The 17,806-nt window shown below is 38.6% G+C and overlaps 1 protein-coding gene across 2 annotated transcripts in view; it reads left to right on the forward strand.

The window, feature by feature from the left end:
* METTL4 (methyltransferase like 4) overlaps positions 1-17,806 on the forward strand; it is a 38,771-nt gene that overhangs the window by 8,048 nt on the left and 12,917 nt on the right. For both annotated transcript variants that reach the window (XM_032222224.1, XM_032222225.1), the window contains 5 exons: positions 4,036-4,396; positions 4,962-5,031; positions 6,482-6,656; positions 9,024-9,130; positions 16,558-16,652. In XM_032222224.1, the coding sequence (XP_032078115.1) occupies positions 4,036-4,396; positions 4,962-5,031; positions 6,482-6,656; positions 9,024-9,130; positions 16,558-16,652 (808 nt within the window). The remainder of the gene's footprint in view (positions 1-4,035; positions 4,397-4,961; positions 5,032-6,481; positions 6,657-9,023; positions 9,131-16,557; positions 16,653-17,806) is intronic.

Consider the following 17,806-nt stretch of genomic DNA (forward strand, 5'->3'; position numbering starts at 1 on the left):
TCTAGGCCAGGTGGGATGGGTTTTTTACTCTCATTTCTTTATCATGCCAAAGTCTTCGGGGGGCTGGAGAGCGATCCTCGATCTGAAATTCTTGAATCGGTTCATCAGGTACAGGAAGTTCAAAATGCACTCTCTCTTTTCAATTCTAGAGAGTGTGCACAGACATGATCTCCTAATCTCAGTGGACCTCAGGGAGGCTTACCTCCATGTACCCATTCACAAGCAACACAGACGATTTCTCTGATTCGTCTATGCAGGCCGTCACTTCCAGTATCGCGCCCTTCCCTTCAGGCTATCATCAGCCCCAAGGGTCTTCACCAAGATCCTGTCAGTTGTAGCAGCTCACCTCTGTGCCAGACCCATTCGGATCTTTTGTTACCTGGACAACATCATCCTGTTGTCCAGGTCACGCACCCAGGCCCTGCGGGATCTACAAGACACCTTTCAGGTACTTCAGGAGGTGGGGTTCTCCATCAATCAGGAGAAAAGCCACCTGACCCCCACCTCTTGTCTAGTCCACTTGGGGGCTCTCATCGACTTCGCCCAGGGAAAGTTTCCTGTCTCGGGAGAGACAGCTCAGCCTCAGGGAATTAGCCTTAGAGGTATGAAGGAAGCGTCAGGCCCCCCTTCTCCAGCTGTCTCAACTGCTGGGGAAGATGGCCTCTTGTTTCTCCATCGTTCCTTGGGCGTGGCTTCACAGCCGTTGCCTCCAATGGTTTCTTCTGCTATTCTAAAAGACCAACAGCAGCTGTTCCCCAGCAACAGTCAGGTTGACTCCAGAGGTCCTTCTCTCTCTGGATTGGTGGATCTCCCCAGCCATCTCTCAGGGGTCCCTTTTCAGGGAAACTCCTCACCTCGTTGTCACGACGGACGTGAGCCTGACGGGTTGGGAAGACAACCTTCCTGGTGGCTATCACGTCGGCACAACGCATCTTAGAATTGGCAACTCTTTCCATCCGTTCCGACCTGTGTGCCTTTCACCCTGTGGTCCTTCAGATTGTGTGGTCCTTCAGATTGATCCCACCTTTGTCCCAAAGGTCAGTTCGGTCCCTGGACCTCACCCTACTGAACTTTTGCCCTAATCCCTCTCATAGTCTCGAGCGCAAATGGCACAAGTTAGACGTCAGAAGGGCTCTTAAGATCTATATTGCCAAGATGGCCGCTCTTCGCCTCTTTCCATCCCACAAATAAGGGGCTAAAGCTTTGCGATCGATGGTTGGGCACTGGATCCGATCGGCTATAACCACCTCTCCCCTCCATCCAACATCACGGCGCATTCCATATGAACCGCGGCTACATCTGCAGCGTGGACAAGGCAGGCCTCAGTGGAAGAGATCTGCAAGGCGGCCACCTGGGCAACCCCTAATTCTTTTATCCGCCATTATAAGATGGACAGATATGCATCGGCGGATGCAGCATTCGGACGGCGAGTCCTCCAAGTTCTCCCTTCTTCAAGCTTCTAGCCCAGCCTCAATCCCACCTGGGGACAAGCCCAGCTCTGGTACGTCCCATGCATGACCGCTGTCTCCACCAACGTTGGAGAACAAGGCGTTGGTTCTTACCTGATACGCCCCTTCTCTAGGCAGATGGAGAAAGCGGTCATCCCCACCCTTGGTTCCTGGCCTAGTGAAGGTGGGCATTATGGAGCTGGGGGAGGGGGTTTCCTGAGGATTAAAAGCAGTCAACTAACGCACAGCAGTTTACTTATCTCCTTCGTCACAAAAGCGGGAGGACACTCCCCTGAGGCGATGACATCACTTCGGTAGACTCAGTTCTATTGGTGACTGACTGAGTTAATCCATGCATGACCGTATCAGAACCAACACCCCAATTTATTTATCAGATTGTATCCCACATTTCTTTATAAGTAACTCAAGGCAGCAAATATACCTAATACTCCTTCCAACTATTTTCCCCACAACCACAAGCCTATGAGGTGAGTTGGGCTAAGAGAGAGTGACTGATCCAAAGTTACCCAGCCAACTTTTATGCCCAAGGCAGGACTGGAACTCACAGTTTTCTGATTTCTAGACCAGCACCGTAACCACTACACCAAACTGGTTCCAGTCATGACTTAATACATTGTATGAACCCACTCTTTCTTAATGTAAACCATAACTAAAATTACATTTTTTGAAAGGTGTTTTAACTGTTGTTTCTTTTGTGAATGGTAGTGCAGACATAGTCTTATTTACTTGTGATTAAGACTATTTTTCATTATTGACGTTTAAAGTCTTGATAGCCTCATCCAGTCATTGTTGGAGTGTTATAAAGCCTATTCTGCTTACTACTATTTTAGTTTAATAGTGGTTAAATGACTCTAGAATATTCTATAACTTATTGTTAAGAAATGGCTAAAAGATTATGCATGTATGACTTAAGAGAGTATACTGTAATTTTAACCACAATTAGACATAATGTGATTTGTGTTAGTTTAGCATTATAAAAAAGCATTTTTTATGACTTAGGACATTATTTAAGCCTGCTTCTAGTTAATACTAAGTCACAAGGTATTTAGCATGATTTTGGGTTTTTTTTCTAATCTTATTTATAAACCACTAATTTATTACATAACTTGATGGGTGAATCTCTTATTTACTCAACACTGTGGCTAAGCCATGGCTAAGTGTGATGTATGCATGCAGTTTGGTTTGTTCCACAAGGAAACATACTGTTGTACCGTGTTTCCCCAAAATTACGACATGTCCTGATAATAAGGTCATGCCACATTTTTCTGGTGGGCAAAAATATAAGCCCTCCCCTGCAAATAAGCCCCCTGGACAACCACCCACATCTATGGTGGTATGCTCTATGGTGGTACGCTCTGCCGGCAGCTGGCCCACAACCATAGAGCATACGCCCAGAGCGGCCACTGCTGGAAGACTCGATTTGGAAGCTGCAAAAAAAGCCATGTGGTGACGGCAGCAGCGGAAGTGCTCTGGTTCTTCGGAGAGAGCTGGGCCAGGGCATCGTGAGTCTGGGAGGCGCGCGAGCGAGAGCGGAACAACTCATGCAACTCCCCTCTCCAGCCGTGCAGAGCACCATTCACTGCCATTTCGAAGGTGCCAAGCCACGGGAGCTGGGCAGCGGCGAACAGGCGCTCACTCAGCTTGGCGATACCACTAGGTCAGTGAATGGTGCTTGCCCGGCTGGAAAGGGTGACTGCTCATGAGTGTGGTTGCTTCATGGCTGCTGTGACAGCACAACACAGCCATTCACCCATGAGGCTGTGCCCGGCTCTTTGGGAGCCCGCTCGTAAGAGAGCAGCCGCCCTGCAACCCCAAAACAATAAACCCTCCCCTCATAATAAGGCCCAAGCCATATTTTGTGGGTAAAAAGAAAATAAGACGCTGTCTTATTTTCAGGGAAACACGGTATGTGTAAGTTAGGCCTTTTTATGGTGGTAGTTGTTAATTGGCTTTATTTCTTGATCTTATGCAATTCTAAATACCTTGAATACTTTTGAATAGCTTGGTTTCATTTTCAAATTGTAAATTCGGTAGTAATGAATCTGTAGGCCTCAAGGTGAGTAGAAGATTGCTAATCTAATAATATTTATGAGCTGCAATGGCGCAATGGTTAGAGTGCAGTACTGCAGGCTACTTCTGCTGATCACCAGCTGCCAGCAGTTTGGCAGATCGAATCTCATCAGGCTCAAGGTTGACTCAGCCTTCCATCCTTCCAAGGTGGGTAAAATGAGAACCCAGATTGTTGGGGGCAAGAGGCAGACTCTAAACTGCTTAGGGCTGTAAAGCAGTGTAAAGCAGTATATAAGTCTAAGTGCTATTACTATTTATAATTGTCCTATCTCTGTTGTAATGCTTCTGTTTGCAAAAATGTCCATGTGAAGGATTCATAACATTCTCCATTCAAACACCAAGAAATAATGTTAAGATGAACAAATCTGAAAACATTTCATAACTGCTTCATGCTTACATTGTGCAGTCATTAATTCATATGAACTTCTTAGTAAATTGTGGTTGACAAATCTGTGTGTTTCAACAATTTCCCTTTATCTTTTATTGCTGTACACAGATCAGTGACATAATTTTGGATGGAACCAGATGTCTAATCCAGGAGGCACGCAGAAGTGGTTTCCTTCAGCCTAATTCTATAGACCAGTTTTATGTCAAGGCATCTGACAGAGGACCCAATAATTGCAGTTTGGCTGAGCTTTGTGAGATGGCCAAGTGTTTCGTTCCTGTGAATGAAAAAGAGCAAATATGTGTAATGGAGGAGGAAACCTCTGACCCAGAGCAAGTTCAATTAACCTGTGTTACTGAAAATAATACAAGCAATGTGAAGATGTTAACGCTAATGGGACAGATTTACTTATTTCCCCCTAGAAGTGCATTTCTTTTATCAGATTTTTCATGTATGCAGCCACTTTTGAATTGTAAGTACTGGTATATACCCTAGTAAAATTTCTCACTTGTTCAGCAATCCCTAAATATTTTGCCATAGCAGTTCTATGTATATTTTAGTAAAGGAGGAATTGAAAGACCTGACTATCCATTTGAACAATTTGAGCAGTAATATTTTGCCTTAATATAACCAAAATATTATGTTTAACTGTGTATAGTGAAAATTGTATAGTTAAACTGTGTATAGTGAAAACAATCAAAATTGTTCATGGTCCATTCCTTAGCTATAATTTATCGTGATTTGGATCTGAAACACATCTGCCTGGCTGGGCAAGAAAGATTTTATGGTACATGTAAAGCCGTTATAATTGCTTGTTGCATGAAATTGAACTATATGGTAAATACAGCTTTACACATAAAGTAGTGTGGTCACTATAAACTTAGAAGGGCAGATATTGGTTGTTTTAAAATGCAGGAAAAGATCAAACTTTCAATTCTTTTGAAAGATGTAAGTATTAGGGTCTTAAAATATGGGAAATATTTTTATAATTTCAAATAATTGTTCCGGCAATAATGGAAAACATTTATTTTTTCTAGATAAAAAGAAGTATGACATAATTGTTATAGACCCACCATGGGAGAACAAGTCTGTTAAAAGAAGCAATAGGTATGATTCCCATAAATGTATATTTTTATTTAAATTAAGTAAATAGCTTTTAATATCATGCCATCTAGCAGGTTACTGTTGTAGTAGTACAATAAAAGGAATTAATTTGTGAAAGGGTATCTGAATAAAATTTGCTGTGTATGCTTGATATAAAAAAATCAGTTAATGGCATCTTAACAAGGTTTTTGTGATTGAGATTCTCAAATGTAAGGAGATATAATGGTTATCATTTATTAAATGAAATTATATTATTAAGTTGTAAAATTAATCAATTAGTAGATTGCTATAATTTGTGATTATTTGTGTTTTCATAAATAGAATATTAAGAATATTCTAATATAATTCTGGCTGGTTGACTAGAAATATGCAGGTTATAAACAAATAGAAATTTAAAAATTAGTAAATTGTTCTAATCTGGTCTTGTAATATCTTTTAAATGTTCATATTAAAAATAGTGAAAAAAGAGTAAATTGAAAAATCAGCAAGTTATATAATTAATTAAAATTAGGGCAATACAATATCATTCAAACATCCATTTAAAGAAATACAGATTATCCTTACTTACTATCTCCTTTAGCGATTGATCAGTTATGGCAGTATACAAAAATAAGTTTGCAACCAATCCTCATATTTACCAACATCGCAATGTCCCCCAGTCACATGATCACCATTTGAGTACTTCATAACTAGCTTGCAACAAGCAAAGTTAATAGAGAAGATGGAAGTAATATCATAAGTTGCTGTCACAGAATGTTTCACTTAACAACTGAACACTTAACAACAACTGAAGGAGAAGTAAGATTGTAAATAGAGTAGAGTAGAATAGAGTTGAACAGAATAGATAATATAGAAAAGAATAGAAAGGAAAATTGGAATGGAAAGGAAAGGAACACACACTTTATTGGCCAAGTGTGATTGCACACACAAGGAATTTGTCTCGGTGTACATACAAACAACAAAATAAGCATAATAATGATACCAATAAGAGAAGGTAATAGAAAACATAAGAAGGATAATAATAATACAGCCAGACCGTATCGGTAGCCTGGTAACCGGTAGCCATTGTTCAGTAATGAATTTCATACTTGATCAAGATGCTTTCAAAATACCACATAAATGGAATAAATTACAATTACTGCACCTCAAACTATTAATCTAATATTCAGAAATGATTTAATGAAAAACTCAGTTTGCTTCAGAAGTTTTTTTCCTCCTAACACGTATCTGCTTTGGGAAGTGAAAACGGATTGTAATTAGATTGTAGATAGATTTACATTCAGTAGATCCAAATGTAAAGGGAAAGCTTTTCACCACTGGATGTCACTCTTGACTCAAATTTAATCTAGTTAGAAGTTGTTAAATTAGACAAAGTTTGTAAAAAGTGTCAGACAATTTCAAACATCCTCTCTTGTTTTGGATGAGCTCTTGAATTTTCTCTATCCACATTTAGGTATGGTTTCTTGTCTCACTGGCAAATCAAAGAAATTCCTGTCCCAGCATTGGCAGCTCCAAATTGTCTTGTGGTCATGTGGGTGACCAACAGACAGAAGCATTTACAATTTGTAAAGAATGAACTTTATCCTCACTGGTCTATACATGGTGTTGTTGAATGGTTCTGGGTAAAAGTAAGTTTGCTAAATCTCTCCCCCTCCCCCATTTAATATTTGTTATAATAATTCTAGTACTAATTTTAGTGGTACATTTTAAATACATTTTACCTTTTTAAAATCTATTTTTCTTCATTTATAAGTGACAGGTTGGGATAGTCAAGAATTCACACACCTCAGTTCTGAACATCAGGCTTACATACCATATTTCTTTTTTTTATTACAGTTAAGAAAATAAATGAGAACATTATCAGCCTAGAAATGTGTGATCAATACCAGCGCAAAGCTTAAACTGTTTTTTTAGTTTTTCTACTAGAAATTTTAGAGTGAGAGAATAGGTTTGTTTGTTTGTTTGTTTATGCAGCTCCTTAATCCATCTTTCTGCTCTGGTGATCACTATACAACTATATGAAAAGTAAACAAACAATAATAAACTCACAAAGCAAAGACACCTTCTGAAGGAGTGTATTCCATATAGTTGGAGATCCAAGATGTCCCCTCTTGTGTATCAGAATGATGAGTTTCTGATAGTGGTTGCCTTTCTACTGTGTTAAAAGGTTGATAAGGTCTAAAAGGAAGATGATATTTTATAGATCGTGAACTCCCATAGACTAGCATATGCCATTAGTAAGCAGTGCAGAATGTATAGATTCATACATTCCCTGTACTTTGCTTTGGCTGGCAGCTTAGCTGCCACATTTTACACCAGCCACAATATCTGGACACTTTCCAAGGGTAGCTTCACGCAGCGCGCAGTCGATAACCATTGCCAAACATGTCAGGCTGCATATGGTGGGCTAGATCTAAATACACAAAGCAGAAACTTGCAAATCCAATTATAGCTGAGGATCAAGGCATTCTTAAGGTTTCAGAAGGAATGCACCTCTACCCACAACAAGCTGAATTTTAATTTCCAAATCTATTTACTAACAGCACTGCTATCTTGTCTGAAGTAATTTCAGCTTGTGACTTCATATCCGGCTCATTATTAAATATACTTGAACATTTTAAATAAGATTCAAATATCTCAATTGCTTCCTTGGTGTAGCATGGTAAGAGGCTGATCATACTCATTAAAAATTTTTGAATGATCTTCCGCAGCAGTTTTGTGTAGATACCATATAGCGTAGGGAAAGGATTGAACCCTATGGGACACCATAGACCAATAATCTAGATAAGAGACTATTGTTTGTAGCACTACCTTCTGGTTATGGTAAAAGGTCTTCCAGGCTGAGTGGCTTTATGAATGCTTTAGTAGGATGCAAAATACATGGCTTTGATGAGCACCTGAACATTGAAAACAGCTTTCTTTTTGCCAGTTATGGGCAGTCATGAAAATATCTAGCTTGGTAGCTGACTGGAGAGCTGAGAAGAGACTAGTCCTGCAGTAGTTTTGTAGGCTGTATGCATTTTGAGGCCATTCAAAAATCTTGGTTGAGACTAACTGGCTTACATTTTTTGCTTTGGTGAAGTTGCTTCCAAGGTACAAAACAAAATCTAAGCTGTTTCACAAAGGCCTGCTCTCTACTGTTCCAGCCACTCAAATACAAAAGGCTATGCTCAGAATTAGCAGACAGGGAAAGGAGCATTGGGATAGCGAGATGAAATTTCTGCAGCCCATGTACTTTCTCCTTCCTGGTTTCCAATCCTAGTCTGGTGTACAGTATAGAGTAGCCTAGTGAGCCAAGCAAGTTGAAGACATTGCTTCAATTTCTGTCAGCCAAGTGTCTGTGATTCACATGTTGTCAATAGATGCTTTTCTAGCAATTGATCTGACATTAAGGAATAGGATTTTTAAACTGGAGGAGCTGTTATCGCTGTTATATTGTTGATTTCCTTAAATGAAAAGCAAAGAAAAGCAAAGAAAAGGATGCCATTTTCCTGGATCAGAGTGCAGCCCTTCAATCATAAATTGCCCCAATCAGTGATCGTAGCAGTATTCAGTGTTCCAATTTTGCTTCTACATATGACAGCAATCCCTTATTTCAGTAGCTTCCCTTATACATGTGAATCTCAGTATTCCTCAAATTTGTTATTTTGTTCTTAATAACACTGACACAATTAGCTCAGGTTTAAATTTAATTTATAACACAATGGATGTTAAATGGGTAATTTTTAGCATTTAGTCTTCGTGAGTGATACATAAAACACTAGAATTGGTTTTCTTTGACCAGATTTGGGCAGCTCTTGAATCCTGATCTGGAGAAATGCATGCACTTTTACATTTTTTTAGTTGCAGTTATGTCAGAAGTAATTATATATGGATATAGTGCTCAGCTAATCCACTGTTTTCTGCATTAAAAACAAATTTAGGTAAAACACACATAAAATAGCTTGCGCTATTTGCTTACGCTGGCTACATTTGTTCAAATTTTTCTGTTTCAGATTACAAAGTCTGGAGAATTTGTGATCCCATTAGATTCTCTTCACAAAAAGCCATATGAAATTCTTGTACTGGGTAGAGTCCAGGGAAATACAGATGTACCATTAAGGTATGGACATTGATTTTGTTATATTATTTATATGCAGTATTATTGTGTAGCATTGAATTAGAAATGCTTCGTTGAGTTTTGCAAACAAGTTTAAAGGGACGAGTGTGGTTTCTTAATACAAGACTGAGGAGTGTCTGCTTTAAGCAACTTGCAATCAGATCTCTGATTACTTGCGTCTTTCCCATGATGTTGCAGCCCCCCCCCCCCCCGCAATGTTTTAAAGTGCACAGGAAGGTTATGGGAGTTCATGGGAGACTAAGGACAAAGAAAAAAAGTTCCCTCGGACACCATCAATTTTCTGTTGCAAGAATTTTGCCTTTTGATTCAGGGTTCGGATTTTGTTTTGTTTTTAGCCCACAGATTTCATGACCTGAAAAAGTTGGAAATCCTCTCACTTACAGAGTAGTGTTCATCAAGTAGTACCTCTTGATGTGTTAGGCTTCTGTTCCCATAATAAGCAGCCAATTTTTTTTTTTTTACAAGCAGTTTATTTTATTTCTTTAAAAAAAAAAACACAAATATTTCCTCATTTGTCAATCATTAAGACATTGAAGTACAATTTTTTTGTGTGTGCCCCTCCCTCCCTCCACCCCCCCACCCCCCCTCCTCCTTCACCCCCCCCCCCCGACTTCCCAGAACCCGTACACGGTATGGATTTTTAACTAACACAGTCTAAAATCTATTGAGAAAAAAGAAATAAAGAAATTAATGACATTCTACATTGACCTTAGCTTCTTCTTACTGAACTAACTTTTAACCGTTTAAATCATTTCTGATCTTAAGCATAGGCTAACTGGAATTTCTTGGTCCCGTATTTATTTTGTATATAGTCAATCCATTTTTTCCAGTCTCGTTTATATATCTCATTTGAATGATCTTTGAGATATGCCGATATTTTAGCCATCTCGGCTAAGTTTGTTACTTTCAATGTCCATTCTTGGATTGTAGGCAAGTCTTCCTTCTTCCAATATTGCGCCACCAACAGTCTTGCTGCAGTTATCAGGTGCAGAATCAAATTAGTCTCTACCACTGTAAAGTCAGTACATATACCTAGTAAAAATAACTGAGGAATAAACTTTATCCTTCTTTTAAAAATATTTTGCATGACCCACCATATTTTTATCCAGAATGCCTTAACCTTTTGGCAGGTCCACCATATATGATAATATGTAGCATCGAGAGAACCACACCTCCAACATTTAGGCTGTACATTCGGATACATAGAAGCCAACTTTTTAGGATCTAAATGCCATCTATAGAACATCTTGTAAAAATTTTCTCTCAGATTTTGAGCTTGTGTAAATTTCACATTTCTTACCCAGATTCTTTCCCATGTATCCAACATTATTGGTTCCTCAATATTTTGAGCCCATTTTATCATACAATCTTTAACTAATTCTGTTTCCGAATCCATCTGTATTAATACATTATATATCCTCTTTATATGCATTAAGCTTTGATCTCTTATTTGTTTAAACAGATTATCCTCAACTTGGATAAAACCAATTTTTTGATCTATTTTCCATCTAGCCTGTAATTGCCCATACTGGAACCATGTTTGAACTACCTTCTCCTCTTTTAATACCTCTAAAGATTTTAATTGTAATACCCCCCTTTCCGAGGAAAGAAGCTGTCTGTAAGTAATTCTGTCCTGTTTTTGTGCTGTATTCATATTTTCAATTGCGTGTCTAGGAATTGCCCACATGGGTATCTTGTCATTTAATTTATATTGGTATTTCTTCCAAACCCGCAATAAAGCATTTCTTAAAATATGACTTTTAAAATTCTTATCCAATTTTTTGTTGAATAACAGGTAAGCATGCCAACCAAATACCAGATCGTGTCCCTCAACAGCCGCGCGAGTGATTGCGGGTGCACCTCGATTCACCCGCATAACACCCATCCTCCGCGAGCTGCGCTGGCTGCCTGTCGATCTCCGGATGCGCTTCAAGGTGCTATTAATCACCCATAAAGCCCTACATGGCAGTGGATCTGGATACTTGAGAGACCGCCTTCTGCCAATTACCTCCCTGCGACCAATAAGATCCCATAGACTAGGCCTCCTCCGTATTCCATCGGCCAGCCAGTGTCGGCTGGCAACCACAAGGAGGAGGGCCTTCTCAGCAGTAGCCCCGGCCCTTTGGAACGAGCTCCCCGTGGAGATTCGTACCCTCTCCACCGTCCAAGCCTTCCGCATAGCCTTGAAGAACTGGCTCGCCCGTCAGGCCTGGGGATAAGGATAGTTACCCCTCCCGAATGATGAATGTATGTTGCCTACCATTTTATTACATGTCTTCTATCTTGATGTTTGTGTTCCCCCCTTCCCAGTTTTATGTGAGCCGCCCTGAGTCCCCTCAGGGAAAAGGGCGGCCTACAAATTCTAATAAAACTACAAAACTACAAACTACAATATTCTATCATTGGTTAAATGAGTCCAATCACTAATTACAGATAATGCCACTGCATCATAATATAGTTTTAAATTAGGTAGTTTCAATCCTCCTCTCTCACGTACATCTTGCATTATTTTCATCTTTACCCTCGGCTTCTTTCCTGCCCACACAAATTTGTTGATACCCTTCTGCCATTCTAAAAGATTCACATCTTTTTTAAGTATAGGTAACATTTGGAAAAGAAATAAAATTTTTGGTAAAATGTTCATTTTCACTGCCGCTATCCTACCCAGCAAAGATAAGTGCAATTTCTCCCATTTTTTCATCTCTGTCTGTATGCTATGCCAAAGTGGTTCATAATTATGCTTATATAATTTCCCATTTGAAGTTAAAATGTTAACTCCAAGATATTTGACTTTTTTAACTACCTCACATCCTAGCATCACTCCTAATTCTTCCTTTTGTTTAATATTCATATTTATAGCTAATATTTTGGTTTTTCCTAAATTTATTTTAAAGCCAGACACTTGACCATATTGATTAATCGTATTCATTAAAACCATACTGGATTCCTGCGGTTGTTCCAATATTATGACCAAATCATCCGCAAAAGCGCGGACTCTATATTCTTGCTGCCTAATCTTGATCCCTTTCAAACCATCCAAGCCCCGTATTTTATTCAACAATACTTCCAAAGTTATAATAAACAATAATGGGGACAAAGAACAGCCCTGTCTTGTACCTTTTCCAATTTGAAAAGAGTCTGTTAAACTTCCATTGACTATGATTTGTGCTGTTTGCTGTTGGTATATTGCTTTAATTGACTGTAAAAAATTATTTCCTATCTGCATTTTTTGCAGTATCTTCAGCAGAAATTGCCAGTTAACTCGATCAAAGGCCTTCTCAGCATCCAAAAATATAAACGCAGCAGGGATCTGGTTGTTCTTTCCCAAATATTCTAATGCATTAATAATTAATCTGACATTACTTTTCACCTGTCTCCCTTGTATAAAACCTGTTTGGTCCGTATGTATCAATTGTTGAATGACCAACATTAACCTATTTGCTAATATTTTAGTAAAAATTTTATAATCTACATTCAGTAATGAAATAGGTCTATAATTTTTGGGTTGAGTAGTATCTTGATCTTCTTTGGGTATCAAAGATATAAACGCTGTCTTCCAAGATGGAGGGACTTTACCTTCCGTTTGAATCATATTAAATAATTCTCTAAGAGGTTCTACCATTTCTAACTGTAAGTTTTTATAGTAAACCGCTGTCAAGCCATCTGTACCTGGTGCTTTCCCTGACTTTAATTGCTTAATTACCTGCAGGATTTCCCCCGAGGTTATTGGTTGATTCAATTTTTGTCTGTGTTCTTCTCTAACTGAAGGTATTTTCTCTTTGTCTAAATATTTGTCTATGTCTAAACCATTAATTTTATCCCCTTTATACAGTTCTGTAAAAAATTCCCAGAAAGCCTTTTGAATCTCTTCCTGTTGAAACACCTCCTTCCCTCTATAAATCAGTTTAGATATATTTCGAGTTTTCCTTTTTTTCCTAATCTGATAAGCTAACCATCTGCCAGGTTTGTTTGCATTACAAAAAGTATTGTGTTTTGCATATAATAAATTAGTAGCCACCTGGTCAGAGATCAACATGTCAAATTGAGATTTTAATATGTTAATAGCTTCCTTAACCTTTGTATCGTCTGGGTTCATTGTTAACTCCAGCTCTTTTCTCTTAATTTCCTCTTCCAGTTCTGTTCGTTTTAACCCTTGCTTATTTCTATGTGTTTTATTTATATTCATCAAAACTCCTCTCATATACGCTTTGCTTGCATCCCATACAAATTCCATAGATGTACCCTTATTCATATTCAAAACAAAATATTCAGATAGTAATTTTTTACAATCATTAATATACTTTTCATATCTAAATAAGTTTTCATTCAATCTCCAAGACCTTCTTGCCTGCACTACCCTTCCCAACTCCATCCAAACTGGGTTATGGTCCGAAAGGACCCTAGCCGCAATCTTTGTTTTCTTGACCCTAGAAAGCAAATCATTAGTGGTTAGAATAAAATCAATCCTTGAAAGGGATTGATGCCTGTCCGAGAAGAAAGTGAAGTCATATTCCTCTGCATTTCTTTCTCGCCAAATATCTCTCAATTCAAAATCATCCATAATGTCAAAGAAAGATTTGGGTAACTTTGCTCGCATCTTGGTATTTAGGCGGGAAATCTTCTTATCTCTCTTAGTGTCTATCACTCCGTTCCAGTCACCCAATAGTATACAGGAACTATAGTCCCACTGTACTAATTTAGCATGAAGATTTCTATAGAATCTATCTTGCTGTTGATTGGGAGCATAAATTCCCAAAAGTAATGTCTTTTTCCCTTCTAAGATTAAGTCTAAAGCAATATATCTTCCGAAGGGATCTGCTTCTATTAATTCAGCTTTCATATCTTTTCTTAAGTATACAACTATACCATTCTTCTTTTCCGTAGCAGAAGCTGCAAAATGTTGACCAAGTTTTGAGTTGATCAAATATTTTTGATCAGTTGACTTGATATGAGTTTCTTGCAAACAAATTACATCGTTCTTAAACTGTTTGAGATAATGAAATATTTTCTTCCTCTTCTGTGGAGAATTCAGTCCGTTGACATTCCATGTTAAACTCTTAGTTGTCATCTTTGGTTGGTTGAAGCATATTTAGAGCTTCCTGCATGGCCTGTTTAACCTTAGGTCTAGCTCCTCCCACTGCTTCCAGATTTGTTATTGTAGTTCCTTGATCGATGGCCGATGATTGTTGATGCTGTTGCTTTTTAGCTTGTTTCTCCATACGTCTAGTAGTCATGCGGCTAGGTCTTGGTTCCATAGCACCTTGCACTTCTAGGGAAGAGAGATGCTCCATCTTGTCTGGTGGTTGTGTAGTTTGCTGTCTATCCTGTCCTTCTTGTGGTCTTTCTCTAGGTCCAGATGGTGCAGGGTGTCCGGCCTTCAATATATTATAATAAAAATCTCGGGCTTTCCATACAGAGTTGAGGCGGTACCTTTGCTTATCAAATGTAAATATGATGCCAAATGGTGCATCCCATCTATACTGTATCTGACGATTTCTGAGTTCTTCGACCAAAAAAGCGTAGTCTCTCCTGGCTCTTAACATTTGAGGTGGTATCTCTTTCAAAACAGCCAGGTCTTGACCGCCAATTTGAAGCTTAGTGTTATAAGACGCTTGCAGTACCATATTTCTAAGCTCTCTTGTAGTAAAATATATAACGATATCTCGAGGAAGCTGCTTCTGCTTTGCCAGCCAGGAGTTAACGCGGTAAGCTTTGTCAATTTGCCAGTCTAGGTTGGTCCCTGGTCTTCCCATCAGGCGGTCAAAAGCTTCCGATAGGATCTGTTTCAGGTTCTCCTGTTTCTCCTCACGCAGCCCCCTTACTCTTAATGCGAACTCCATTTGTCGGTACTGTATCATAATAATTTCTTTTTCAGCATTTTCCACTTTTTGTTCCACCACCTCTGTTTTCGATGTCAAGTTAGCATTGGCATCATTAAGAACCTCTAGAGTATCTTCCATTCCAGAAATATGTTCTGTTAATACAGTTACAAGTCTCAGCATGTCGTCTCTAATTTTACCAACCTTAGCATCAAATTTCTCATACAGCTCCTGTTTAAGTCCTTTTATTTCACTTTTAATTTCTTCTTTCATTTCTTTTATTTTCTCTTTTCTCTCCTGCTTTACCACCTCTCTATTATCTCTAAACTTATCTTCCATTTTAATTGTCTGTGCATTAAGAGCCTCACTTAGATTACTCAGGAAAAATTCTTTCGTTAACACATCCCCAGCAGGGGGCGTAGGAAGCGGAGGCTGCAGCTTTGTGCCAGGCACTGAGGATGTGCCCCTGGAAGTAGAGGGTGACGACTTCAAGTTAATATTTGGTTTTGAGGCCATTTCAAAATTTATCTGCCTGTAGTTAATAAAACTCTATTGCCTGAATATGCAGCTTTAAGTAAAGAGGCTGAGTTCCCCTTTTATTTTGAAGTTTAAGGCTTGGCAAAACTTTCAGTGAGTAAACATTGTAACAAGACCGTTCAGCAGATTCATCACCATTTAACTTCCAGATAAGCAAGGTTAATGAAGGAGTAAAGTTCTTGTAAAAATGAAACTAATTAAAAAGCTTCTGCTGGCCTATTGTGAAACCAAAACATATGATAAGCAATATCTTTTGTTTTGAATTCTTGTGAGGATTAACAAAAAGTGTTCATTATTACCGGAGAAACCAGCCTGCTCGGCGCCATTTTAAAAGCCTCTAAGTAAATAATTTTTCGGAGGAGAAAAAGAAAAGAAGCTAAAATGTTGATAAGCTCCAAAAAAAGATGCTGATGTGTGATAACAACAAATCACACTTTCTTTACTATCAGTCAGTGTTGTCTTTTGAAGAGTTGGGAATTGACAGCTGAGATATAAGTGTGGGTAAGTTAGTGCTAATCCTGTTGCAACAACAACAACAAAAAGAACAAGGTGGTTGACATTCTATAAGCTAGATGTCTTCTATGCCTCCTAAAAAAGCTGCAGTTAAGGGTAAAGCTGCAGTTATGTCTTATATATGGCATCTTGGGTTAGCCCTAGACAGGATATTATTGGTTGCTGCTGCCAAATGAAACATTTGTGCCCTGGAATTACACATTGATCTGTTTTTATAAAGCCAGGCAATATTTATATTTCAAATATCTATTGGTTGTGTTCTCTTTGTCTTTTTCCTATAGTTTTACTTTTGTTTTATAGAAAGCGAAGAAATTTCATAAGCTGCCCTTTAGTTTTCAGAAAAATACTCTAAACAATTCTGTATTAGCTTCATTATGGCTTCCAGGATGAGAGTGGCCTCTCTTTTTTATCATCATTCTAATTATTTTGTTTAGGAAGAGAAGTAGCAATGAATATACAAATCTTTTCCAGATACTATGTCTGTAAAAATCACTTAAAGGTTTTCTTTTTATATTATCTTGTTTTATATATATAAAACAGGCTTTCAGAAGATGAAAAGTTTCCTGCAATTCCTGGTCAGAAATTAATTGTTAGTGTGCCTTGTACACTTCATTCACATAAGCCTCCTCTTTCAGGTAAGTTCCAGAAATATTTTTTTATATTTGTAACCTTTACATTTTCAATTTGTCTAGCTAATTAATTGTTTAGTATTCGTACACATTCGCATTGGTGGTTTTGGACCATCATTAATATGACATGGAAGTTTGCAGAAAATTACAGAGAGCTTGTGAATTTTCATTATGAGTTTAACTTTGAATGTCAGTTTGCCTATCAGGGGGTTCAGTCTTAACTAGACATGCTAATATTACTAATTATTAATTTTACTATTTTAGGCTTAACTGTCATTGCAACTGTTAATGTAAGCTGAACTTTAAAAGCAAATTTTATTCAGAGTATTTCCTGGAGTATTTGGGGATTTGGGGCTAATTGTTCTGTTTGTAGATATAGCCTTGATACCTTGCTAGCAAAAATATGGGGAAGTAAAACAAAACAATGGCAGAAAAAAACTTTTCTTTTTATTCCACCTCCTTCACTCTACTAATTGAGTCATCCTGATTATGTTTCTTAAAATATATGGTAAATGTAGACCAAATATGATTAAGTCATATAATACCACATTTATTGATCAGTTGTCTTCCATGAATCAAGATTTAAAGGTAATGATCAACTTAACGGGAATACTTACTCTAGACCTATACTGTGAAAGCATGAACAATTATGTCTATTCTGGTTATTCAGCAGCCCTAGATCTACACAGTAGAGTAAGACTCGCTTAGTACGTCTATGGAGATTCTCCATAGTGAGGGGGAGGAGTATCCAGGATGGGTTGACTTTATCCTCTCGTTGATTGGACTGAGTCTTCAGAGCTCTTGGTATAAGCTCCTGGTCCACCAGGCTCCACCCAGTTTTTAGACTCAGTCCACTCAACTGGACGGTTGATCATCCTGGATCTCCGACAGGTCGAAGATATTCAAGAAAGGGAAGGAAGGAAAATTCCAGTGTCTCCCTCCTACAGCATCCTAGGCGAGGTGGCAACTCCCTGGACTGTAAGGTTCGGCAAAAGCCCCCCAGGGGGTGGCCCGCTGCCCAGGCTTCTGAGTGAGACAAGCAACACTCAGAAAGGAATTTGCCGGGCGAGCAGGAGACGGAGGGCACAAGGCTCTGGAAGGCAAGCCCTGCCGCAAGGATGCCAGCAGCGCCGGAGACTTCCCCAAGCACCACTGATCGA

The sequence above is a fragment of the Thamnophis elegans genome, chromosome 8 (assembly GCF_009769535.1).
Source record: "Thamnophis elegans isolate rThaEle1 chromosome 8, rThaEle1.pri, whole genome shotgun sequence".
NCBI classification, from domain to species: Eukaryota; Metazoa; Chordata; class Lepidosauria; order Squamata; family Colubridae; genus Thamnophis; species Thamnophis elegans.